Source organism: Dryobates pubescens, chromosome 15 (genome assembly GCF_014839835.1).
Source record: "Dryobates pubescens isolate bDryPub1 chromosome 15, bDryPub1.pri, whole genome shotgun sequence".
NCBI lineage: Eukaryota > Metazoa > Chordata > Aves > Piciformes > Picidae > Dryobates > Dryobates pubescens.
Window position 1 is genome coordinate 4479676 of NC_071626.1, and position 27805 is coordinate 4507480.

Here is a 27805-nt window from a genome sequence, read left to right on the forward strand (position 1 = left end):
CAGCACCGCCCCTCCGGGGCGGAAGTGAGGAGCCCTCCGGTCCCCTCCTCCCTCCCGGCGCTGTGGCTGTCGCTATGGAGTAGCTGGAGCGGGACGGGGCCGGAGCGAGAGACGGAGCTGGCGTGACAGGTGTCTCACCGGGCCCACAGGGCGACGGGCAGCCGGGCGCTGCGCCGGCAGCTTCCCCCAGGCTCAGGTAACAGGCCTGCCTCCCGCGCACCGGGGCAGCAGCGGCTGCCCGTGGCCTAGTGCCACGGCGCGGGGCAGGCAGGGCCCGCTGGCCCCGCAGGCGCTGGAGGCGGCGGTGTCGCGTCTCGGGAGTCCGGTAGTGAGGGCCATAGAGGGCGGAGGCCGCCGTGAGCAGGGCCTGGTGGGAACGCTTGAGCTGTCCGAGCCGGCGCATCGCGGATCACTGCTCGTTGCCGCTCACCTCTGCCCGCGGCCGCTGCCCGCCCCAGGCAGGCTCTCTGCCGGCGGAATGGGGAGCAGAGTCAGCGGCCTTCGGGGCATTCCCTGCCGTTCCTCGGCAGAGCGGTGCGAGTTCTGTCTCACCGTACATAAGAGTGGATACTTCATCCAGGATTAGGGCGGCATATGGGTTACTTTTCGTCTGACAGCAGGTGACGAATGCATCCCTGTGCATGGATTACATTCCAGGAGTTTTTGGTAGGATTTCAGTGGCAGCTCAGTACCGAAATAATGCCGAATACAAATCGTGAAGGTGACTTGTTCTGAGGGCAGCTAGACCGTGTACAGTGCATCATTGCGTCGGATCATTCTGTTGTTTTTGGTGTAACAAATGCAAAAGGTCGGTTGAGCCTGAAGTATTGATTGGTTGGTTTGTTTGGCAAGACTTGCTTTCTCTGGCCCTTGTTTCTTCTGTGGATTCATGATAGTTTGAGTCAGGTGATTGTAGGATGGAAGTTTGGGCCGGGTGGTGTGAAGTAGCCTTGCACCTGCTCTGCTACCTTGTTTCACACATGCAAATCCCAGCTTGTTACAGGTTATATGCCTTTCACTTGTGATGCACTGCATCACCGATGAAGCTGTGAATTGGTGCAAGGATGAATTAATAGTTTAAAATCATGCAGTTGTTTTAGGTGAGTGAGAAGGTTGGATTTATTTCAACATTTTGAATGTTTTGCCTCATTTCTTCTTGCTGTGTTGGCTGTTGCTTACTACCTTGCCAGGTGATTGGGTTGTCATCACGCTAACTTACTGTTGCTGACGTACAACAGCATAAAGACCATTATTGGTTGTGAGAGGAATTCATGAGAACAATACATTCACCATCCAGATTTCCTTTTTTTAGGATTAATTCCAAGTTTCATGGACTTAGTATGAGTAGTATTAGTATTACTCATGAAATCAAATTTCTTAAACATGTCTTGTGTAGCTTGTCTTGAGCTCTGCTAAAATCTTGTACTTCTCTTGTGCATTACAAACTGGAACACAGGAAGTTCCACCTCAACATGAGGAAGAACTTTACTGTGAGGGTGCTGGGGCACTGGAACAGGCTGTCCAGGAAGATTGTGGAACCTCCTTCTCTGTAAACTTTCAAAACCCACCTGGACATCTTCCTGTGTGGCCTGCCTTAGGTGACCCTGCTTTGGCAGGAGGGTTTGACTAGATGGTCTCCAGAGGTCACTTCCAAGCCTTACCATTCTGTGACTGGCCATTGGAATGGGCTGCCCAGGGAGGTGGTGGAGTCACAATCTCTGGAGGTGTTTAGGAAGAGACTGGATAGGGCTCTTGGTGCCATGGTTTAGTTGATTAGATGGTGTTGGGTGATATGTTGGACTCGATGATCTCAAAGGTCTTTTCCAACCTGGTTAATTCTATTCTATTCTATTCTATTCTATTCTATTCTATTCTATTCTATTCTATTCTATGCCCTTTAATTTGAAATGAAAGTTTTGATTGTGGGTGGCTGGTTTTATTGTCCCATGGTTGTTCATTTGTCTATAAATAGTAGTTTAGTCCTAAAATACCTGAACAAACCAGGTTTTGTGCAGCTGAAACTAAACCTGCATGTTTCAGCTATGGTTAAATAATCATGGTTTGTGGTGTTATAGATACTATCCAAAATAGATCTCTTTTTTTGGGGCATGCATTTTCCAGATACATTGTTCCTGGATTTATTGCAGTTGGTAAGAACAATTTTTATTGAGTAAGTGACACTATTTTAGATTACAGTCCAAATGTTGACGTGAGGGTTTCCACAAATTTACAGAGTTAGATGGACATAACCCCCAAACTGCTTATTAAGAAGCAAGTTTCTCTCTACTCCTTACTCAGTAGCTAAATTAAAGACTAGTTTGCATACTGTCAGGCTGGAAAGGAACAGGTTGGACTGGGCCTGCTAAGCTTAATTTATAAATCCTAACCTTTCAAACAGTGGAATGCTGTTAACATTCTCACCTAGTGGCTTTTCCAGGCTCTTACTGCAGTTAGTCTGTCACCCACAGCAGAGCACTATACTCCTTGCCTGTCTCATATCCCTTAGGACTCTGAACTCCACCAGTGTGTGATCACTGCAGTCCAGGCTGCCCCCAGTCTTGCCATCAGTGGTGAGTTCACTTACATTTGTGACCATCAGGTCCAGTATTGTGCTCCCTCCCGAAGGGCTCAGGAGGTTATCATCCAGGCTCTGCAGGAGTCTCCTGGATTGCCTACAGATTGCCATGCTGTTTTTCCAGTAGATGTCAGGATGGTTGAAGTTTCCCAGCAGGACAAGAGCCTGTGTGCACAAAGCCTTCTGTAGCTGGAGTAGGAAAACTTCATCAGTGGGCTCCCCTTGATATAGTGGCCTGTAGTAGGTGCCAACCACAAGGTTCCCTTTGTTGCCTTTGTCTCTCATTGTTGAATCCATTCATGGCCGTTCTTCAGGAACAGTTCCTCACACTTGATCCCTTTTCTGACACAGAGGACTATGCCTTCACCCCTCCTTCCTCACCTGTCCCTTCTGAACAGTCTGTAGCCATCAATAGCTGCACTACTGTCACCCCACCAAGTCTGGGTGATGGCTACCAGGTCACAGTTCTCTAACCACACAGTAGCTTCCAGCTCCTGTTTGTTGCCCATGCTAGGTGTGTTTCTGTAGAGGCTTCAGCTGGGCAGTGGCTGCATCGCTTTCTTAGCAGAGCTCCCCTTGATTTTCTTGAGGTATTTCATGGAGTTTCCTCAGAAGCCCCCGGTAAGTCAATTCACTGTTTATCACAAGCCAGCATGATTTCTTCCCCTTCCTTCTTCCCAACTAGTTTAAAGCCCTGTCAATGACTCCCACTAGTTTCTGAGCAAGGACCCTCCTTCTCCTTTGAGAAGAGTAGTTCCCATCTGGTGCTAGCATGCCTGGTGCCACATAGGCTAACCCACTACAAAAAAACCAAAATTTTGAGGCTGGCACATCACCCACACCACCCCACTGCACCCCACATCACCCACACCATCCTGAATTCTGAGCTTTTGTTTTGACAGGTACAGTGTGGTAAAGCACACATTTTCTTACTTGTCTTCTGTCTAATACACTTCTGTTCTTTTGCTGGTCTGAGCTCTTCAGCAGTCCTTCATTTCAGAAACTGTGCAGTTTCATGAGCATTGGGATTGAAGGAGCCTGATGTTCATTCAGATTTGGTTCTCTTTTTTGGTTGATATTGATACAAGGTGTGAACCTTTCCCTTCATTGGAGTAGTTTATAGATCCTCTGCTTTATTCAGTTCAAGAAATGGTTGAGTTTCTCAGTCCTTAATTGTTTTGCTGCATCTAGTGAAGAATGATCAAGAGATTGAGAACTTTGTGAGGAGAAGTAGAAGCAGTACCATGTCATCCCCAGGCATACCCACACAGATGCATGTATGCAGTGTGGCTGCCTACAAGCTGGAAAGCCCCAGGAGTTACATTTCAGTGTTGGGTTTGTGAGTTGTCCTGTATCCCACTAGATCATTGGCTAGGTGGTACAGTTTTCAGCATGTGTCTTGCGCTGACAGAAACTGAGAGGGCTGTGAAGCTTTTCTTTGTTCTCTTGCCTTTGTAGAATCATAGCTTGGTGCACAGCTGAGACAATGGAGTCCATGCTGAATAAACTGAAGAGCACCGTTACAAAGGTAACGGCTGATGTCACCAGCGCGGTCATGGGAAATCCTGTCACCAGGGAATTTGATGTTGGCCGACACATTGCCAGTGGGGGGAATGGTCTTGCATGGAAGATATTTAATGGAACTAAAAAATCAACCAAACAGGTGGGTTATCAAGTAAAGGCCTAAATTTATAAAGCATTAGGTCACAGTCTGATAGGGAACAGTTGGTAAGTGGCATTGAAAGTCAAAATCCAACTGGGCAGACTAATGCTAAGGATAGTACTATAAGTAAGATGAAAAGTGCTCAATGTTATTTAAATACATTGTACTCAGCTACATAGGTGATAGTTGCTTTAAACCTTTATTCCTGGAAAATGAAGTGGTTCTGCATGCATAGCAAACAATTTGAGACCAAGATCGAGAATGAATCTGAGTTAAAAGTGATCTGACAAGAAGGAAGAGGTTTATTTTGACATGGATTGGTTGCCTCATTTGTTTTACTTTGCAGGTTGGGTTTTTTTGGCAGCAGTACTGACTTTTTATGGTTTAAATTAATCCTGAAGTATGTCATCATTTGTTCTCAGCAAAACAGTATTATTTCTTTTGTGCTCAGCTGCAATACAGAGATTGAGGAACTGGAAATGTGAAGACTTCCTCTTGGGACTGAAAAGTGTATTTTCATATTATTTTCTGCTGGTTTCTAACCTTTATCATTAGTCACAGTGCTGTTACAGGAGTATAAGAAAGTTGCAGTTTCATTATAAAGTTTTAAATTACTTTTTCTTTTCTTCCTTCCATTGATTTATTTCTCTTTAATGGTTTCCAGGATGGTGATGTAACCTAATTTTTTATTTCACATCAACCTCTGTCATTTCAGTGTTCCATAGAATATCTTAATTTTATCTTGCTCCATTTGAAGGGATTGGTTGGAGGAACTATTTTCTCTGCTTTTAACATTTCTGGGACATCTTTTTACGTGTTTGAGGATTAAAAAATTCTTAATGTTTTCCTGTGTGAATGGTCTGATTAGTTTAATTGATTACTATGGCTATAAGTTACTGTGTATGACTGTCTAGTTTAATATTGACTGTGTTATATACCAGAGTAATTTTGTTGCTCATTTCTAGGAGGTGGCTGTTTTTGTCTTTGATAAGAAGCTAATAGACAAGTACCAAAAATTTGAGAAGGATCAGATTATTGACTCTTTAAAACGAGGTGTTCAGCAGCTCACCAGGCTTCGGCACCCTCGACTGCTTACTGTTCAGCATCCACTGGAAGAATCCAGGTAAGATGTAGTAAACTTGAGAGCAGACTTAATTACTGTTTTGTTACTGGATATCTGGAACATTCAACACATACATCTGATGAGACTTACTGTATTTACTTCTGTGAGGAGTATGTACATCCCATTCTCAGATGTATTTTCTTTCTCCCAAGTCATAGAATGCATTTTTGGTGTGAATCCAATTAATTATATTAGCCCACCTGCAGCTACAAGGCTATACATGGCCCTTACAGCATTTGTAGTTCAATTAATTTAGCTTGTAAAGAAATCTCTTAAAAATTCTTCCCTTTCAAGAGGTTGTTCATTCACTAATTCCATTTATGAGATGTGTTTACTTAGGGTATGTGAGATTGGAGATCAAAGGAGACAACATTCCCTGTGTTTTGGAGTGGTTATTTGATTTATTTATGGTGGGTCATTAGGCATAATAATAGGTTAGTCTTACAGATCTATTGTTCCACTGTAGTGCTAACATCACAGTGATAACCAACAAATATAAAATCAAGGTTTCCTGTTAAAATAGAAAGCTGATCCTAATCCTGTTGAGGAAGATCATGAAAAAGATTTTAGAGGTGTTTTCCAAGATCGTTTTTCTAAGTAGTAGCTTAATAAAGATTCCTGTACATAGCTTTTCAAGCTTCAGCATTTTTGAGTCTCTCCGTTAACTTGTGTTTTTCCAAGTGTGCTGCCTTCTAGGAGGGTGAGATTACTGTAGGAAAGTGTCTGCATCTTTACTGTGTCTGCCTTGGGAATGATTTCTTGGATTAAATGACACTTGCGTATTCATAGATTATAGAATCATAGAATTGTTAGGGTTGGAAGGGACCTCAAGGATCATCTAGTTCCACCCCCCCTGCCATGGGCAGGGACACCTCACACTACATCAGGTTGCCCAGAGCCACATCCAGTCTGGCCTTAAAAACCTTCAGGGATGAGGCTTCTATCACCTCCCTGGGCAACCTGTTCCAGTGTCTCACCACCCTCATGGGGAAGAACTTCTTCCTGACATCCAATCTGAATCTACCCATTTTTTTTTCATTCCCCCTAGTCTGCTATTACTCCCTGACACCCTCAAAAATCCCTCCCCAGCTTTCTTGTAGCCCCCTTCAGATACTGGAAGGCCACAATAAGGTCTCCTCAGAGCCTTCTCTTCTCCAGACTGAATAGCCCCAACTGCCTCAGTCTGCCCCCATAGAAGAAGTGCTCCAGTACAGTATCTTTCCTCCAGTCCTAAACACATTTCACATTAACAAGGGTTCAAAGCTGCAGTTGCCCCTGTGGCTCAGTATAGCCTGAGGAAGATTAATTAGGTAATTGAAGATGGCTCTCAGTACTCTCAAATAGTAAATAAACCATTAAATCCTAAATGGCCTAGGGTCACCTCAGTCACTGTGTATACAAGTGAATCCTAGAGTATACCTCAGGCTTCTTCCTAAAATTACCACAGTATTTCATCGACTCAGCAGCTGCATCTGCAATTATGTTTTCCCTGAACTCTGTGCATCAGAAGAGAAGACTAATATTCATACCTCAGAGGTTTAAGAAGACTTTGGTGTTCTTATAAAGCTTTTTGAGTAAAATATGCAGTGTAGTTATTTATAGTTTCATAGAATGGTTTTGGTTGGAAGGGACCATAACTATCTAGTTCCAACCTCCCTGCCATGGGCAGGAACACCTTCTTGCCCAAGGCCTCATCCAGCCGGGCCTTGCATCCACAACCACTCTGGGCAACCTGTTGCAATATCTCACTACCCTCACAGTAAAGAATTTCTTCCTAATCTCCACTCTAAATATGCCTTTCTCAAGCTTCAATCCATTCCCAGTTGTCCTATCATAACAAGTCCATGTAGAAATCCCTTTGAGACTTTTCTTGTAGACATCCTGAAAGGCCGCTGTAAGGTCTCCCAAGAGTGTTCTTTTGTCCAGGCTGAACAGCTCTAGCTCTCGCAGCCTGTCCCCATAGGGCAGGTGCTCCAGCCCTCTGATCACCTTTGTGGTTCTCCTCTGGACCTGCTCCAGCAGTTCAGTTTCCTTGTGTTGGGGGCAGCAGAACTGGACGCAGTACTCCATGTGGGGTCTCACGAGAGCAGAGTAGAGAGGGAAAATCACCTCTCTCATCCTGCTGGTCACACTGCTTTTGATGCAGCCCAGGACACAGTTGCCTTCTGGGCTAGCTCATGTTGCGTTTTTCTTTAGCTGACACCCCCAAGTTCTTCTCCTTGAGCTTGCTCTTGAGCCACTCCTCACCCAGCCTGTATTTGTGCTTGGGATTATCTTGACCCAGGATATTCCTGATCAGGAATTCTTGTGTGTGATTATTTATTTATTTTTTTAAGCAGTGCCCTGTGCTTTGCTCCAGTTCTTCTTTTCATACTCAGCATGCTCAGCTGCTGGTAGAAACACCCTAAGACCACAAAACCTGTTCAGTTGCTTGGTGTGATGGTTTCTGGGGGCAATTCATAAAAGTTTGTTTAGAATATTAGTGTGTGTAACGTTATTCAAGCATGCTGTAAGATTTCTTGACAGTTGAATCTTTCTAGAGTGATTATTCTTGAAGTTATGGATTCCTTCTGGCTGGACTGTACCTAGTAGTGGGTTTTTTGTCTCCAAAGTAGCATGCAGTTGTGTTGAACTGCTTACAAGTCACCCTTTGTTTCTCCTTTGTGGGCCAGTGGGCTACTTGGTATACTTGCACAGTGGAAGCAGGGATAAAAGTCATTTTGGTGACTCTAGTGTGTAGGTAGCTTTCCCACTACTAATAGAATGTTTCTACTCCAAATTGCTGGCATTCAATGTGATTGTATTTGACATAAATGTATCTAGTATTTATAGTATGATGTATACACTTTTCCATGCATTTATGTAGTTAGTAACTCTTTATGCTCATTGTTTAATATGAATGCATTTACTTAACAATGTCTTGAATTCCAGTAACAGCACAAGTGAGCAATATTATTCTATATTTAATTTGTTACTGGAAAAAAGAATTAAAGAAATTATCAATTCATTCATCATGTCATTACTGCCCATTAAAAATAGTAGCAGAGTAGGGTCCCAGCTATTTAATTTACTAGAGAGTCCATCTGTTGCTATTTTCCCCAAAGCATATGCAGTTTTGGCCATCACTTTTATTTTTCAACTTCTTTTCTTTTTATTATGTTACTCTGAATGTAATTTTGATGTTATTCATGGAACTGTTACAGAAACTGCACTGTGTGGCAGACTTCAGCTTCTGCAGTCTTCAGTTGTTTTAATTAGATTTGGCCCATCCTTCCTTACTCTGCGTTGGGCTCCTTATTTAATTGTCTCCTAAACTAAAAATAAACAGTTGTCTTTTTATTCCCTCAAAATAACATCAATCAGAGAGTTTATGTTATGAAAACCACTGTTCCCTGGGTGTTCTCTGTTGTCTCTGCCTTAGCTGTAAATTGTATAAGCTCTCTGGTAAAGCTGAAGAAAATGAAATTTTCTGCAAGAAGAAAGAAAATTAAAGACTTTCTCTTCCTGTGCTCTGATTCTTTCATGTGCTTATTACAGAAATGAGGTTTGTAGCCCTAGTTGTGTCAATAGAAACAATTTAGGTTAGCACCAAGGGCTCTGGTAGTGGTTAATACAATGTTTGTATGGTTCTTTATTCCCAGTCAAGAGCTTTATTACTTTTTTCTATGCTAAATGTTTTTATGTTTTTCCTCTCCAGGGATTGCCTGGCATTTTGCACAGAACCAGTCTGTGCAAGCTTAGCTAACGTTCTTGGCAGCTGGGACAACCTACCTTCTCCTGTACCATCTGACATTAAAGACTATAAACTTTATGATGTGGAGACTAAATATGGGCTGCTTCAGGTAAGATAGAGGTTATCTTGACCATTTTCTTGTGCTTTTAGTATTAGTCATTTTCTATTAAAGTTTATAGACTGACAACATTTTGTCTGTTTATAGTAAATTAAATGACTGGGAAGTGAGAGATGATAGTGCCCTGATCTCTGTAAGTATGAGAGGATTTACACTGGAGGCTCTGAGTTGCAACTGGTTTTGCTTATTCTGCAATGGAAAATACAAAATGGAATGATTTCTTTTTTTTATTTTACATATGGTTGTCTGTGCTACAGCTGTCTCTCTTTCATGTGTGAATCTTTACCTTCTGTGGAAGAACAGTTGTTCCTAGGCTTTATTTGGTGAATATGTTGATCGACTTGGAAAAGCATTTTTGTTCTTAAGCTGTGATAGTTAAATCAGCATTAGTCATTTCATCTGATAATTTCACATCTGTGTTTAATTTCCTTCATGCATAATTTTAAGGACATAACTTTTCCCCATTATCTTAGGTTGTTTCTTAATTAGCTTACCAGTTTAACTGTGACCACGGGAACAGAGTGTTTGTGAATGTCTTATTGGATATTTGAAGAAATACTAAGCTGAAATAAGGATCTTTTCTTGACAGGTTTCTGAAGGCTTGTCATTTTTGCATAGCAGTGTCAAAATGGTCCATGGAAATCTTACTCCTGAAAATATAATTTTAAATAAGAGTGGAGCATGGAAAATTATGGGCTTTGACTTTTGCATCCAGTCAACAAATCCATCTGAACAGGAGGTAATAGGTCTTTATCATCATTAAGCAGTTTGTTACATCCGCTCTCTGCCTGCTTGCTGCTTCCTTAAACAAATTCCCATCAGAGCTCATGTTTCCCTCTTACAGTAATCCTTTGATTTTGCATTACACTTCCCAGATCTAATATTCTGACTCAACTGCACCAGCTCATCACTCTTAAGCTTCAGACACAGATTCGTGACAGTTTTGTCTTATTCTTTTTCTGTTTCATTCGTAATTGAATTTCAGTGGATCAGTTCTTTTTTGCTGCTTGAGTTTCTTGTTTAAAATGTTCTTTAAAAGCCCCTAATAAATGTACTTTCTTTTACTTCTCTTGTAGCCAAAGTTCCCTTGTAAGGAATGGGATCCCAACTTACCATCCTTATGTCTTCCAAATCCTGAATATCTGGCACCAGAATATATTCTCTCTGTGAGCTGCGAGACAGCCAGTGATATGTACTCTCTAGGAGCTGTTATGTATGCAGTGTTCAATAAAGGGAAACCAATTTTTGAGGTCAACAAGCAGGATATTTATAAAAGCTTCAGTAGACAGCTGGATCAGGTATTTGCTTTATTTGTGACTATTATTAGTTGATTTTCATGTTTGAAACATGTTTAGAACACAATCTCAGTGCTTCAGCGTAAACAATCTGACTGGTACCTTACCTTGCTTGCTATCTTTATAACAGTGAAAAAGAATCCTAGCAAAATATGGGAAATAAAAATATATGTAGAGAAGGTTGCAGGTACCAACTTCATAACCTATAAATGTTATTGTTCACCTAATTTCTCTGTAAAGCTGTTGAATACTCATCTTGTGCAATACGTAATTTACCTGCTGGGGTGAACAGTGTGAAACACAAGGCAGTGAGTGACCAATGTAGGACCATTGAATATGGTCAAGTTTGGAGTGACTTGATCACTTGACATTGCAATTGGTGTCCACTTTGCTGTTAGCTATTTCACATTCTTTGTGGACTCTGAATATTAACAGAAGACAGTGAACTTGGATCAACTGTCATCATGTATGTCACATGCAAGTTTCCTTTGTTGTGCCCACTGCCTTAGTTGTGTGTGCTGTATTTAATGTGTGTAGACAACACCTCAGATAATAACATGAATCTGGATTTGATAACCTGAACACAATGGCAAGTTAGAAGAGGGCAATGTGACCTGAAGCAGGTAGGCTGTGTGTAAGGATCAGAAGCAAATAGCTTATAAAAGGGGAGAAGGTGATTCTTCCACTTCACTCTGGTAAGACCTCACCTGGAGTACTGCATCCAGGTCTGGAGCCCAATAGAGGAAGGACATGGACCTGATGGAGCTGGTCTAGAGGAGGGCCACGAAAATGATAGGGGGTTGGAACACCTCTGCTATGAAGACAGCTGAGGGAGCTGGGGTTGTTCAGCCTGGAGAAAAGAAGCCTCCGGGGACACCTAATAGCAGCCTTCAAGTACCTGAAGGGGGCCTACAAAAAGGGCAGAGAGAAACTGTTTACAAAGGCCTGTGATGACAGGACAAGGAGCAATGACCTCAAACTAGAGAAGACCAGATTTAAATTGGAAGTTAGGAACAAGTTTGTTACTGTAAGGTTGGGGGAGCACTGGAACAGGTTGCCCAGCGAAGTGGTTGAGGCCCCATCCCTGGAGATATTCAAGGTGAGGCTCAACAGGGCTCTGGGCAACCTGATCGAGTGGAGGATGCTGCTGCTGACTGCAGAGGGCGTTGGACTAGATGACTTCTAGAGATCCCTTCCAACCCAGGGAGAGATATCAAAGGTATGGGTAGAAAAACCATCAAGAGGCCATCAAGGGTTAGTTGTGGTTTATATTGGAAATAGTTATATGCAAGATTTCCTGACTTCATGGTGCATGTGCTTAAATTGCTTACGCAGCTGAGCCGTTTAAACTCCAGCGCTCTTCAGAACATACCAGAGGAGGTGCGAGAGCATGTAAAGCTACTCCTAAACGTTGCTCCAGCGGTCAGACCTGATGCAGATCAGATGACTAAGGTCAGTTCATGGAAACTAAAGTAGCCAAAGGAAAGAGGAAGAAATAGTACTTGATTTGTAGAAACAATAGAGCTGTTTCAAAGTGGTTTCCTGTTAAATCATTTTAGTTGACATGTTAAATATTTTTTTAAGCAATCCTGGAAATAATGATGTTAGTTGATGCCAAAAGTTGTCCTTATGCTGACCTTAATGTGGAAGGAATGGGTGCTGAGGCAAAATAGAGAATAATCATTGAATGCAACACTTACTTTTTTCTTTCCAATACAGTTGGAAGCATCTTCTGTGCTATGGTTTTATATAATTGAGTTTTTAAAGCTGTCTTGGGGGGATTTTAAAGCCATAAAATGATAAAGGGCAATAAATATAAGGACTAACTTTTGGCATATGTTTTTTTGTGTCTTCTTAAATATGCAGAGTAGCTTAAGTTGTATTCAGAGCTTACTTGCCATCCTAAAACTAAAATTAAATGCAAGTAGGATAATTTAAGTTTTAATTCGACCAACTCTTCCTCTGCTTTCCTATCTGAAAGTAGAACTTGAAAGCATGATTCTTCCTTTGTTGTATACCCTACTTTCTCCTATCTGATAACCTTTCAGGTTCCTGCTTATAGATTTGCTTAGCTAAACAATTTTCTTCTTTTTACGTCCTATAAAAAGGTTTTATGCAGAGAGATAAATCAGTGTCTTACCAGTTGGAAGAGATATAGTGAGTGAAAAAGGGAGGGGGAATGGGTAATGGTTCTGCTAATATGTGTGCTGAAAGGTGGGAAGTGAGGAAATTGGCAAATGTTACTTGGGTATCTCACTTGTCTGAAGAATGGTTGTATTGGGTAGTTAGGAGTTTATAAAGATGTCAAGTCTCTTTAGCCACATCTGCATTGCAGGCTCTGTTGTAAGGTAGAGATACTATTGAGTTCTAAATCCATTTATTAACAGATTAAGCTAGAATGGAGCTTGACATGGGCAGCTTTACCCTACTAGTTTGGGCTGGTTTGTGTTAACCTGTGTAGAACTCCATGATTGCATATGTTTTGGTGTGTGATCTAGGAGGCAGAATTTAAGTCCACAGTGCAGACTAGCTTGTATTCTCTGCTGATACTTTTTTCTTTCTTTAGTGCTCTACTCCAATCTGCTTTTCTGATTTTATATATATATATATATTATTGCCCTACTCTTATTGCCTTCTCTTTCTGCCTTACAGCACATGTTTACATTTTTATATCCTTTGTTTTTGCACACATTTTGCAGCTGAAACTGAGTAGTCTGAGAAACAGTGCTTTAACTGTGGTGAGCCTGTGAGGTTTGATACATCTCTCTCTAAAACTGGGAGCTAGCAGGAAGGACAAATCTTCACCCCTACAAATGTTTGAATGCAAAACTTTCCATTCCAGTCTGTGTAGGTCTGGGGTAGACACTCTTCTACTCTTTTTGCTCATCTGCTAAATGAAAGCTGAATATTCAGGGATGGATATTTATATTGGTTATAGTCCTTTTCATCAGTCCTTCATTAATGATGAAGCAGCTCTGTCAGTATTAATATGATATACCACAGCCACAGATGAAACCTCCTGGTATTTTGTTGGTGCCATCTTGGTAATCCTGGTCTAAGTATAAACATTGTTACACAATACTTTGCCAAAGTGATGCAAATGTGGGAGATCATGTGAGAAATTACTGTGGACAGGGTTTACAGGTAGGGCTGAAAACTGGAGAGAATATTTTATAGTTACACATTTACTGTGTATAAATGCTTGTGGCTTCATTAGAAGTTTCCAGGGGTGGTAGCCAGATCTAGATGGCCTTGTATGTAATCCTCTGTTGTAATATTAAATAGCATAATTATTTGTAGGAAAAGTTTTAAGCAAGGTTTTTACTTTTCATTCCATTGTTTTGTAGACCAAACCTTATTTCCTATACAATAAGTTAACTTAGATATATACAACATGCATGGGGTTCTTTAAAATGCTAGGAAAAAATCCTTCTTAATAATCATCCTATACCTGTGACTATGATACTACTTAATTTGTAAAAATGTACTTTCCTAATTGTTTGTTCATTCTAAAGGTTTACTATAGTGCACTGAAAAGGTAAAGAGATGGCTGTGTTTTGGAATCAATGCTGTCTCCCTCCAGCTCACCAGATTTTAATCTTGTTTTTAGATACCATTCTTCGATGATGTAGGAGCAATGACACTTCAATATTTTGATTCCTTGTTTCAAAGGGATAACCTTCAGAAATCACAGTTTTTTAAAGGGCTGCCAAAGGTTCTGCCAAAACTACCTAAGGTATGTCTGTGTGATGTCTTGACATAGGGAGTTTAAAACCATGTGAACAGCTGTGAGCACTCTGAATCTGGGAATGCTGCACTTGGGATAGTGTTGTAGCATAATAGGCTGCCATGAGACTGCCAGGAAAGAAGAAGAGATCAGAAGAGAATCCGTGTGGAAATACTCCTCAGCTGTCAAGAATACTTTAAAGAGAAAGTGCCCAATTATGTTCTCAGTGTGTGAAAGGAGCCATCACTTGCATGTCCTCCTGTAGTTCATCCCACTTCTAAAGGGAGTTGTCTTCACTTACAAGGTAGTCCCTTTGTTTCCAGGTGCTATCACAGCTCTTTGAAGTCATCTTGCCACTTTTTCTCCCAGTAAGATTGTTTCAAGTTTTTTCATAGCAAGGCAAGTACTTTCATGTTGAATGATGCAAAGCATCCTTCCTTCACCAGACTAAGTACTAGTGCTAGCAGTGCCCTAAAACCTCAAAGGTAAATGCCTGTCATTATGGATTTCACCTGTGTAGCATTAGACATTGTGTCTAGACTGACTCCTTTTCCTTTTGTGGTATTCTGCAATTTATGCAAGGTATAATGCACATATGGTAGAAAAATGGTATTGGTTCATAACATAATAAAATAACAGAGCTAACCAACCACTGCATTCCATTATTTTTAATTCTGGTTGGAACTGTGCACTGTAAAATTGAAACTTCATGTTCAACACTCTTTTCTTTTTAATGTAATATTTTTTTTCCTTTGATCAGAAACTGCTGATGCTCTGAATTTGGAAATAGATGGGATGTATTTGACCTAACTTTCAACAGCCACTGAATGACCTGATTATCTTTAGGGCTTTCATTTTTTAGGTTTTTTTTTCCTCTTGAAAGTATATTTTATGAGGGGAGAGGCTGTGCCCTTTGAACTATGTACTTATCTTCATTTATTTTAAAAGCATTTAAGGATGTCTAACTTTACAGTAGACATCCAAAGTATGAATATCTTATTTCATCAGCAGAATCTGGGTTAGGTAAAGTACCTGGAGTTTATAGGGAGATGAGTAGAACTGTGTATTCAGTTAATGATGGAGCCCTGAAATACTGATGATTTTGGGTGGAGGGTGATAGGGTCTTCTAGGGGTGTTTTTTTTAAGGGTAATTTTTATGAAAGCAGATAGAATAAGGTTTCATAATTCAATTATATGGCTGAAAGGTCTATTTGCTGTATGTTAATTACTTTTTGTTGACCTTTATAGTTGTTATAGACTCCAGTTATGTTTGAGTGCCAACAGAGAAAAGAAAGCAGAGCGGCACAGTGTAAATTAGCTAGAGTATACTGTGAAGATGAGAGTTCAAACCTGAATATTGTCTGTCAGCCTTTTTGTTAAGTATCAGGTTGAACTGGCACAGTATCAACTTACTGCAGTGCAGCACAGTGTGATGCATGCTTGGTTTTTGTCTTCTAGCGTGTTATAATTCAGCGAATTTTGCCCTGCTTGACTGCTGAATTTGTGAATCCTGATATGGTGCCCTTTGTCTTGCCTAATGTTCTCCTAATTGCTGAGGAGTGCACCAAAGAAGAATATGTCAGGCTCGTTTTGCCTGATCTTGGTCCTGTTTTTAAGCAGCAAGAACCAATCCAGGTATGTTAATATCATTCAGATTCAATTTTTTTCTCCTTGGTGTATTTTCCCCCTGAAAAATGACTAATTGTGCCATTTCCCTTTTCCAGCATCACATAGATTACCCAACCCTCTCTGTGCTTGTCCAGGCAATCAGTCTTGATTCATACAAAAAAGAATTTTTCCAGGAAATACACAAAGCCTGTACCCCTACTTTTTTTTTGCTGTGTTTTATGAGGGTGCATTTGCCTTTGTAGATTAAATTCGATTAGCAAACAAGGAAACATTTAATTTACCACTCAGTTCTTATTTTTGGTTGGTTGTAGGTTGTAACCATCACTTATCTAGCCAATCTTAGCAGGGTTGTACAATAGAACATAAAAACAGTAAGAAATTACCTTTACTGTAAAGGAGTTGTGTACAGTTCTGGGCTCTCCAAGGGAAATGGGGAAGTACTGGAGAGAGTCCAGCGGAGAGCTGTGAAGGTGATTAAGGGACTGGAGCATCTCTCCTATGAAGAGAGGCTGAGAGACCTGGAGCTGTTTATTCTGGAAAAGAGAAGGCTAAGAGGGGGCCTTATCAATGTCCACAAATACCTGAAGGGTGGCTGTCAGGAGGATGAAGCCAGTCTCGTTGCAGTTTCAACAGTGGCTTGTGGATCAAGATTTTCTGCAGGTGGATTTTAACAAAAGGCCATGTTGGGGAATAGAAACAAGAACTCTTTCCTTAGCCATTGCTTTCTTACTTCAAAAGGATTAGTCTAGAACATGCATATTCTGATTGATTTGTATTTGCTGGGTTTGAATTCAATAATATGTCAAAGTGTTTTTTATTTTCCATGCCTTCAGGCAAGCAACATGGTAAGTGATCACATTTACTGAGTTACAAGAAAACAAGTTTTTGTGGTATGATCCAACACAATTTAAAATGTATGTGTGCTCTTCTGGAGCTAAAGCTTTTGGCTTCTGAATTGTCTTTCTTTTAATAGATCTTGTTGATCTTCTTGCAAAAAATGGACTTGCTTCTAACCAAAACTCCAGCAGATGAAATCAAGAACAGTGTTCTACCAATGGTTTATAGAGCCTTGGAAGCACCTTCAATTCAGATCCAGGTGTAGTGTTTGCAACCTTTATTTAAAACAGTGAGGTTTTATCACTTTTCCTTAAGCTGGTGTGCCAACTTTTTGTGTACTCATACATTTGTTTACTTGGGGGGTAAAAATGGTGCAGCTGTGTGATAGTGCTGAATGTTGAAAGAGATTAATGTTTTATGAAAGAAAAGTTGGGTTAGTAAAATAAAATTCAGTTTCCTTATTTTCCAGTAGCCTTTTGACTGTTGTTCTAATGCTCTTATCCTAAATTGTTCCTAGCAAAACACAGAATGTGCATTTACTGCATTGCTGGTGCAGCAGAAACTGCACAGGCATGCATGCTCTTGCCAGTCAGTGAGAGGTGGCTTATTCTGAGGTCACCCTGGTAAGATCATGTGTGCTGACAGTTACCTTGGGAGACCTGATTTGCTGTCAAATCACATTAATGCACCTGGTGACATTTTTAGTTACCCATATTTTGATCTTTCTCTACCTTTCTAAGGTTCTTTTGTTGTTTTGTGGTGGGTTTTTTAAACCATTCTTCTACCAGAATTAACTCCAGTTACCCAAAGGCATTCAGGAGTGGGGAGTTAAACAAACAGAGGGGAGGAGTTAAATAAAATGCCTCTTAAAGAGGGATTTTGGATAATCAGATGTGACTTTTACCTTTGAAAAGCCTTTGCAATATTATGGAGAAAGCATTTTCTTTTCTGAATACCTAGTGTGATGTTTTATCTGCATCAGGAGTTTGGTACTCAGGTGTTTCCTTGCAGCATACACTTAATATTGCTGTCTCTTATTTTTTGAACTTGGGATGAATTCAGGTGGTTGTTTTTTCTCTGTTGCCTATTTGATCATGATGTATGCTTTTATCTTTCCATTCAGCATTGTGCTGCTGCAGTGCTGTTGATTGTGCTCATTCACATTTGCTCTCTTGTAGGGGAATGTTCATTGGGTGTAATGAAAGTTGGGGTTTCTGTGAAGGGGTTTTGTGGAAATGCAAGATATTTTTGCTATCCAGGTGTTTTACTATACATTTATGAATACTCTTTTCAAATCCAATTTCCAAGGCTCTGTGTACATATCATGATGCTTTATTATTTCAGCTCTTTTAAAGTGGGTCTGACAGATTAAGGTCAGCTTAGTTGAATGTTGTATTTCCTTGAAATATTTCTGTAGAAGGAAAGCTTAAGAATACCTTTTAAGCTCATTTTGATCTTGAGTAATATTGCTACTGATTTTGTAATGAACATGCATGTTTCTTTTTAAATAGATGTGGATTCTTTTTTTTTTTTCATAGGAGCTTTGCCTAAACATAATTCCCACGTTTGCCAATTTAATAGATTACCCATCAATGAAAAATTCATTAATTCCAAGAATTAAAAATGCATGTTTGCAAACATCTTCTCTTGCTGTAAGTACCCTAATAATTTTGTCTTTTAGTCCTCAGAGAAATCTTGCTACCTTTAATTACTTTAGCTTTTCTGCTGTTCTGTCTTTAAAGAAAAGCCCAGCAGTGTGCTCTGATTTCTCCCTGAGTTTACTTTTTCAGCTTTTTACAATTATAAGAGCACCATTTACTTTCTTATTCTTAACAGTTTTTACAGGTAACAACTTGTTGTGTTTGTAACACTGTAAAAATGGTGGAAGTGTGTTCCACAATTACACGTTAACAGTGTGTCCTGCAGAAAAGCCAAGGTTTTGTGAGCAGTGTGGAAGTCAATGTGTTTGCCTTTCCTGACACAAAGAGGGTTTTTAACTTGTCTTGAATTTTCTATATGAAGGTTGTGGTCAGTATCATCTGCTTTCTTCTGAAGTATTGTAAAAGACAGTTTTTTTCTTGGGCAAAAATACTGTAAAGAGTTTAATTCTTACACTTCACAGGTCCGGGTAAACTCCCTAGTGTGCTTAGGCAAGATCTTGGAGTACTTGGATAAATGGTTTGTACTGGATGATATTTTACCTTTCCTACAACAAATTCCATCCAAGGAACCTGCAGTGCTAATGGGAATTTTAGGTAATTAATATTTTCAACTTTCTTCTCTACTTTGACCCGGTTGCTCTGAAAGCTTTTTATGTTATCACTGATTATCTTTACATAGTGTGTTGCTGAAATAACTGTTAAAAACTTCCTGTTTCTGGTTCTTGAGTGTGCCTCTGTTCAGTTGCCTTACATGTTGCTGGTACTTCCAAACACTACTGTATGTACTTGTAGTCTTCAGGACCCAGTGTAGTTCTGAGTACTCATGGCAGTTCTTGGGCTGTGACACACTGAGACTGTTTCCCTCAGAAGAGTGTATGATCCATCTGACTTCATTCAGATGCTGCTGGAGCTTTTAAGATGTTACTGTTTTCTCCTCTTCCCACTTGTGTATGTCAGATGCTGTAAATGATTGTCTACAAATCTGCTGCTCTTCACTGCAGGTTTTGTGAGGCTCATTATATTGGGCATTTGAGCAAACATGGCTGCCTTTGCACTGCAATGGAGCATAGTCTGGGTGAAGCTTCACTAAATAGTTAACCAAACCTTGTGGCTTGTTACTTCTGGAAGTGGAGGTCTTACTCCTTGTCATGCCTTCCTAGTGCCCCTCTGGTCCTTGCCTACCTCAGAATGTGTTAATCTAACAACTTGATCGGGCTCAAGGAGACTAACCAGAGTCACTGTGCCAAGAATGAGATGTAACTGCCTGGCCGAGTCTGGGAGGCAATGACCATTTTTCTCACAGACAGTAGGGTAGTAGACAACCATTTGTAATAAGCTGAGCTGTACCAGCAGCAGCCCTCATTAAATACTGTATGATATGTGATGCCAATCTTTTGCTTTGCTTAAAATCAGCAAAGAGGGCATCTATCTACTAAGTTAAAGCTGCTGTTTCCCTTTGTCCTTGCAGCTTTGACTGGTATTTGCTGCCTGCAAATGAAAAGTTGTATTACTCCTGAGTGCTACTTGCATATGAACCCTAGTTTGGAAATGATGGGCTGAAATCAATTTTACATGTGTAGGTTCTCCTCTTTTCTGGAATCATACTACCTTCCATCTACTGTATGATGTCTTCTCTGGTCAGCTGACAGCTCTTCTAATACTAAGTACAGAAAGTGAGGAAAGTTGCTGCTGCTTTTATGTTAGTTCAGTGTTTGCCACCAGAGATGAACTATTTAAGCAGAGGAATCCCTCTGTCAGAAACACTACAGAACTTGTAAGCTTAGCCCTGTATCACTCATGTCTGCCAACATCCTGGTGATTGTAGAACAGAAAAGACTGTGCATGATTTCTGATCCCATGTGTAACACATTTAGGTGAGAATCTTTGTAAGATGCAGAAAGCTCTGTGATAGTTATTCCCAGAGACTTCAGTGTGCCAGGAGGGGACACATCCTTAGTTAACACAGCTTAATTTCCCAGTGGCAATTTGTCAGTGTGTGGTAATTCAGTTGCTTGTGGTATGTTTAAAGATGCATATTCTCACATAATCAACCAAGACAATACATTGCTTAATGGAAAGTATTGCTATACTGCAAAGTATTGCTTTGGACCTCCTCTTGTTCTGAGCTGTAGCAAAGCCTCTTGCTGTATGTTTGTATTGGGGATAAGTACTTAGCTTTTATGATTCTGTTGGTGATGTTTGTCCCTGCTTGCACATAGAACCAATGTTCAGATGATCTGTATATAGGGAGAGTGCTACTTTGTTCATGTTGTTTACTAAACAATTTGTGCTGTTTTGCTGTTGTATGTCAGGCATTTACAAATGCACATTTACTCATAAGAAGTTGGGAATCACGAAAGAGCAGCTTGCAGGAAAAGTATTGCCCCATCTGATTCCTCTTAGTATTGAGAACAATCTTAATCTCAATCAGGTAGGAATATGACTGTTTTGTGCTCTTACTTGATAAATTGAAGGGAATGGATCTAAGTTGATGTCAGAGAGAAATTCATGATGCTGTTTGCCTGTATTTGTTGTAAAAACAAACAACCAACTCGTAATGCCCTGCCATTACTACTGTCTTTGCATGTTTTAAGCTTGTTATTTTTCAATGCATATAAATGAGCCAGGATAAACTATCAAAATAAATGCAATCACCATAAAAATGCCCTGCAGAAGCAGTTATCTGCAATTCAAATGAAAAGCTAAAGGGAAATCTTAAAGTTTCTTCCTTTGCTTTTGTTTATAAATGTTGTAGATAATGTAGAAGTACAATCATAGGATTTTGTTGAGAATTAATCTGGCAATGTTCATCTGTAGGCTTATAATTGTCTGAGTTGCCTCTCTTTTAAGTGATATTTTCACTCTGTTCTTTTACACTCTGCTTGTAGCTGGGTATCTAGTGGAAGATAATGACAGTGGATTATGAATGACGTAAAAATCTTTGGTTTATCTGGTACTGTGTGTTAGGAGTTTTATGAGATATTACCTTTTAAGTTCTCTGAGTCTGAATTCCATCACTGCAAAATCCAAACTTCTCATGCATTTCTTTTACAGTTCAATTCTTTTATTTGTGTTATAAAAGATATGCTTAATAGATTGGAGGCAGAGCATAAAACAAAACTTGAGCAACTTCATGTCATGCAAGAGCAACAGAAGTAAGTGTTCATTTATATGTGTAAGAAGGAGCAACTGAGGAGGGATTTGGTTTTTTAGGGAATGCCAGAAAGCTCTAACCATAGCAATAAAAATAACTAGGTAATTCTTCATTAGTTGAGAATTACCCAAATAAGCAGAGTTCCTGGCAAAGATTTGTTAGTTCTAGAATGGTAATGCTATTGTGATGTCAATGGTTCAATGAAGTCCTTAACACTTACACAGTTGGGTCACAGTTTATTATTTTGAGGCAATGTTTTATAATGAATTCCTTAAATGTAAAAGTTTGTCCTGAGCTCCACTGGTGCAGTTTATGGTTTGCTTCTGTATGCTAAGCTGCTTTCCTGTAGTTTTTGAGAAGATGAACCACGCTGGAGAAACATAAGCATTGCAGCCTTTTAGAAGGCAATGATGTTTAAAGATACTTAGAGCTATTTTGTGGAGTCTGATACAGGGTGAGATTTCTGAGTCGAATTAACCCAGAGTCTGTCACCCCATTCAAAAGGAGAAGTAAATCCGTGAGAAATCATTATTAGGATACCTTTACAGATTGGGATATTAACATTTTCCAGTCTCTTGTAGACACTCAGTAAACTGGGAGTGCTCTCATAATGCAGTTTTTGTCTTTATCCTTTAATAATCCACATTGCTGAGTTGAGGATGTGACTGTAAAGTTATCCTTTTATAATATGTGTACTCTGCACCATGTAGATCTTTGGATATAGCTAACCAAATGAATGTGTCTGAAGAGGCAAGATCTAATAGTACAAGCAATCAGGTAAATGACAATATTTTATTGCTTTTCTTACATACAGAAATGTGAAAGTTAAAAATTCCTTAGTTAATATTTATGTTACCTCAAATTACCACACTTGAAATAATTCTATTCTGTTTCTTGGAACCTAAACAGATTGACAAAGTATTTAATACTGGTGGAACTGACCTCCTAACTAGTGGATCTGAAAGTAAGGAGAATGAGATGTCATCAAAACAGAAAAAGGTGTGGTGTACTTTGTTTTGGATTCCAGTTACATCTGTCTGCCCACTACAGTAGGGGTTGCACACAAAGAGCTTGGACAACTGCTTTTGTATAGTTCTGCACCACACTTAGTCATGTGGGTAGGTCCACTGAAAAATCACAAAATCACAGAATGTTAGGGTTGTGGAGACCTTGAAAGATCATCCAGTCCAACCCCTCTGCCAGAGCAGGTCACACAGGAACACATCCAAGCACGGGTTTTGAATGTCTCCAGTGAAGAAGACTCTGCAACCTCTGTAGGCAGCCTGTTTCAGGGCTCTGTCACTCTCACAGTGAAAAGGTTTTTCCTCATGTGTACATGGAAACTCCTGTGCTCCAGCACCTGCTGCCCCTTGTCCTATCATTGGGCATCACTCAGCAGAGCCTGGCTCTGTCGTCCCATCACTCACCCTTCACGTGTTTATAAACATGGATGAGGTCACCCCTTAGTCTCCTCTTCTCCAAGCTAAAGAGCCCCAGCTCCCTCAGGCTTTCCTTGTAAGGGAGAGGCTCCACTCCCTTCATCATCTTTGTGGGTCTGCACTGGACTCTTTCAAGCAGTTCCCTGAGGTTCTTCTTGAACTGAGGAGCTCAGAACTGGACACAGTATTCTAGATATGGCCTCACCAGGGCAGAGAAGAGGGGGGAGGAGAACTTCTCTTGACCTACTAACCACACCCCTTCTAATACACCCCATTTTATAAACAATATATGTGGTTTTAACACACTGTTGAAATGATAGTGCTATTTATGAAATATCAGTGTAAGAGTAACCTTTCTTCACAACTTGGTACTTTCCCTTTTAAAGGCATCGCTTACACTTGAAGAGAAGCAGAAGTTAGCTAAAGAGCAAGAACAGGCACAGAAACTGAAAAGTCAGCAACCTCTTAAACCACAGGCAACAGCAATAACACCTCCAGTAAAGCAGGTGAGAAAGAACAATCTACTGCAGTGTTTCCATTGGAGCTGTGATGCTTTTCCCTTACCAGTGCTGTATGCATTTAGCATTTCTATCTCCTCTGAGTCGCCTTTGTTTTAACTTGGTAATACAACAGCACAACTGAGAAAAATGAAAACAGATTTTCATCTGCTTCCCATTTGCATCAGGAGCAATATTTCCCAGTTTTTAAATTGGTGGAGTTTCAAAAGGGATAATTATTGGGAGGCTATTGTTCTACATAAGAAAATAAGCACATATTAAAAACAGGGTTTGCTTTAAAGAGTTTATTAATATGTAAAGGGCTTGGGGCAGGAATAGGGCAGGTAAGCAAGTGTCACAGTACTACTTTGTGTATTGTCTTCCATGTCAAATTAAAGCTGCAGAACATCTAGTTCTAAGCAGCAAAGAATGAAAATAGCTTGATTACTTTTGAGTAGAGTTGTATTTCACATTCAGTTCCATGCAGTAGATTCTAATTTCTGAACAAGGAATGCCACTTCTGCAGAAGCAGTGACACAGACTCTTGCTAGGCTCTTTGTACAGGAAAAGCATTTAACTGCCTTTTGTGTGTTTTGCAGACTAAGGACTTGACAGATACCTTGATAGATAACATGTCATCTTTGACTAGCCATTCTATCAACAAAGCCTCTTCAACTGGCTTCTCTTCTGTCCCTCCTATGGCTGTTGGAATGGGATTTTCATCACCTCTTGACAACACAAAGAGAAACGTCACAAACGGACTGAATACTAGCATGGGTTTTCAGACTGCTGGATTCGCTATGGGAGCTGGTCCCACCACTCAGAATTTCTTCAGTGGTCCAAGTGCAACAGGAACAACGAAGATGAACATTGTACCATCTGCCAGTATGCCAAATTACAGTCCTATGAATGCTGCATCTGCAATCTCTCCATTGACGCAACAGAACAGACCCCCAGATATGTCTGCTTTAGATAATCTTTTTGGTCCTCAAAAACCCAAAGTTAGTATGAAACAGTTGGCTCAGCAGAAATCAAGCCAGTGGGTTAATCAGTTTGTACCCCAACAGGGGTCCCCAGGTGCAAGCAGTTCAGTTCTGGGACCTCAGATGAACATGCTAGGACAGCCTGGCTTTGGTATACAGGGTAATCCTTTCTTTGCTCCTCAGAACTTTGCACAACCGGCAAACACAATGACAAACAGCAGCTCAGCTAGTAATGACTTAAAAGATCTTTTTGGGTAATGTGCTTCTTTCAGAGGTTGATGAAATTTGGATCATGGGTAAGCTGATTATCATATTTTCTTTTTTTGATTAGTAAAAGCATGACTTGGGGAAACTTGGAACCCAGCAGGTAAAGACTTGACAAAGGACTTGATGATGTTGCGTTCACCTGGTACTGCGGTAGGATCGCGTAAGTGCAAAGTCATCTCACGTGCTAAAGATTTCCTGTCTCTTCACCCAACATCAGAGCACTGAAGGAGGGTGCATATATTCAATCCAAAAAGAAGCAGCTAAGTATTTTAAAATTAGTCAAAAGTGGACTCAAATCAACTTCTGTGAAATTGCCTACTGAATTTAGTTCCTTAAATTAGACAAAATGCCCAGGCTGTGATCACACTAGCGAACACAATCCTGCAGCCCAGTCCTTCCAGTTTCTGCTAACTTCTTGCTGATGATTTTTGTTGCCCTGATCTGGCACAAACTGTCACTTTTTGTACAGTGTCCTATGGTAAAGTAAATTCTTAGGCTGCTTCCAAAAGTTCCGTTAGCAATGTTACGCAGGAAGATCTCTCACCAGTAGTGTGGAAGAGGCTGGCAAGAGAAAACATGTTGTAGTCCTCCTATAAGATGATTAAAAGGAATGTGGTGGTAAACAGCAACAAGAGTCAGGAGGCATGAGAAGCTGTTTTAAAGAACATTGGTGGAAGTTTGGGACAGAGTAATAACGCTGCTTCAATGGTCATGCTGGTTTACACCCTGTTCTGTAATGCCAGAGCCTTGTTACCAGCCCCATAACAAAAGCAACATCCCACTTAAGGGGGATTTAAAAACATATGTGGTGACCTGCCCCCACTTTTTCTATGTCCCAGTGCTTTGGTTAATTTGATACTGCTTCTAACTGGTGTGGAGAGAAGAAGAAAAAGCCAAAAAGACAAGAGTAGTTTTGGAACCTCAGAAGACTGTTCACTGCAAAACTGAGCTGTTGAGTGCCCCAGCTGTGCACCTAAGCAGTTCTGTGTAACTCAGCACACCCCCTGCAGTTACACAGAGATATCCTGAGTTACTTCCTAGTCCTTGGCTCCACCGAGAAGACGGAAAAGGATCACCTCGTGCGAGTGGCACCGTGGCTGTGTGAAAAAGCAGACTGCCACACATTGCCTTGACTGGAATAAATTATTTCATTTTAGTTTTGTTTTAACCCCAGTCCTTGTGAAGGATAGCTGAACACAAAGGGAGTTTTCAAACGCAGATCTGTAAGCTCTAGGACACGTAGTAAATGTGGAGGTATTTCAGATCCTTTTTATTGTATTACTCCGAATTTAATAAAGCTCTCCAGAAAACCAAACAGTAGTTTCTTCTGCTTTCCAGAAGGTGGATGTTCAGCTTGCCCATGAGAGAACCTCTGCTCTGTCAGGTACTGCTGTTGAGGTTAAACTTTTTCTTTCCTAGGGATTTCAGGAGCTTTCTTAAGGTTAATATTTTGAAGACTGTAAGCGGGCTATTTTGAGAAGGAAAGAACTAGTGACCTTTTTCTATGGGAAGCCTACATGCTTTATTTTTCAAAGCCTTTCACTGAAGAAATTGTTCTTTCATTTGCTGCTTAAGATACCAAAGGGCCTTATGCTGTAAAGGGGACTCTGTCTTTTGTTATTTCCACGGTTCTAAGCGGTGATAGCATTAAGCATATTTCTTACGGACTCATTGATGTATTATAGCTGCTGCCTTAGTCCTGTCGTTTTAAAATACCTGGGGACCAGTGAAATTGTGGTTTAGAAAACAACACCTGACACATTGTGATGCTTATGTGCTGTTAGTATTCATGGTTAAACATTGTAGGTTATGTTAAGGTATCTGTGTAAACTTAATATGAGAACTGTTCAACTATTTTCAGTTCTTTTACGGTTGCTAATACTCTATACTCTCAGTCACACTAATGTCCTCTTTTATGTCAGCTTTTGAAAGCTATGTTTTGTTAGGGCAAATTAAGGCAAGCCTTTGAAGAATTACTTGAATATGTATTCCTTTAAATTATTTGCAAAAGAAGTTTATATTAAAAATCTCCTAGGATTTGACAGTGTATTAAATGTAGTAAAGGCAGTCTTTCATGTCAGTGTCCTGAGCTGGGGTTTCAGTCCCTGATCCCTGTAGACTGGGGGCTTTTCAGAACTGGATTTGAATTTAACCTGTTGGAGGGAAAATTAGCTGAAGAAAAATATCAAATTTGATATGTTAGGCCTCCTAAACTGGGGGGCTGAGGTGTGTTCTTTTGGCATGGGCTATCTGACAATACAGTCTTAGAAGAACAAAGTGAAAATAGCCCTGCAAGTTCAAATTAAGAGGCTTTTCAGTGAAGTGGTAGTGTGATGGAATAACATCTTTACCTGGCTCAAGTAATATGATTTATTTTTTTTCATACTTATATTTGAGAATATAACTTGATTCCTCTTGTTTACTGCCTTTTTTCTGCAGAAGGACAGGAACAGAGGAAACTGAAAAGGGTGCTTATGAAAGTTAGAACAAAATTTTCCAGTTAAAAAGAAACATGAAGGAAAACCACTTCATTTAAAATGAGAGGGTCAGATCTCTCTTCCTTTTAGGTGTTTTCTGCTTAGTGGATCAGGAAACTGAGTGTGCATGAAGTTATGTAATTATGTCTAAAATTAAAGGAGGGAGGACTTGCAAGAGGTAAGTCACCAAGGCCACTTGGCTCCTGCTGCAAGTTTTCTTTGGGAAGCCTTGTCCAGTTGGTCTGTTTATTTACAAGTCATCATTCTGAGGGTCTGCAAGAGGCTTGGAAGGCTGTTGTGGCCAGAGTGAATACCATTGATTGAGGGCAAGAGCTGTACTTCACATCCAAGTTGTTGTCTGGGAAAGTGTAAGAGGAAGAAACAGTGTTACAAAATGTGGTCATTCCAGGGGTTTTCTGTTACTGGACTTGGATGGAAAACAGTGTTACATCTAGCATGGGCTGAGGCAGAATGGCACTAGTGCAAAACAAACTGGAGAACACAGGTTTGAGATTGGTATCTGATTAAGAAATTGCCAATTCTGTCATTGAAAAAAATAACCTTGTAGAAGTTGGTTTTACAATGCCATGAACAACGCTGTCAATTGAACGTTTCTGCCCTTTGTAT

The 27805-nt window shown here is 40.3% G+C and overlaps 1 protein-coding gene across 1 annotated transcript; it reads left to right on the forward strand.

Moving 5' to 3' along the window:
- Nucleotides 1-37: 37 nt before the first annotated feature.
- On the forward strand, nt 38-27648 carry SCYL2 (SCY1 like pseudokinase 2). Its single transcript, XM_054167656.1, has 19 exons — nt 38-196; nt 4034-4238; nt 5204-5361; nt 9059-9203; nt 9802-9951; nt 10289-10510; nt 11843-11959; nt 14118-14243; nt 15693-15869; nt 16697-16708; nt 16837-16959; nt 18239-18352; nt 18823-18955; nt 20674-20792; nt 21416-21516; nt 22226-22292; nt 22425-22514; nt 23341-23460; nt 24051-27648. Exons 2-19 carry the CDS (start codon nt 4062-4064, stop codon nt 24690-24692), a joined length of 2793 nt encoding a protein of 930 aa, XP_054023631.1. The 5' UTR covers nt 38-196; nt 4034-4061; the 3' UTR covers nt 24693-27648.
- Nucleotides 27649-27805: the final 157 nt, after the last annotated feature.

Bases quoted from the DNA above. Each gene is read 5' to 3' on its own strand.
- SCYL2 (XM_054167656.1), top strand. From the start codon at position 4,062: ATGGAGTCCATGCTGAATAAACTGAAGAGCACCGTTACAAAGGTAACG. The intron at 16,960-18,238 runs GTGTAGTGTTTG...TTTTTTTCATAG, and splicing joins CACCTTCAATTCAGATCCAG to GAGCTTTGCCTAAACATAAT. The intron at 18,956-20,673 runs GTAATTAATATT...GTTGTATGTCAG, and splicing joins AGTGCTAATGGGAATTTTAG to GCATTTACAAATGCACATTT.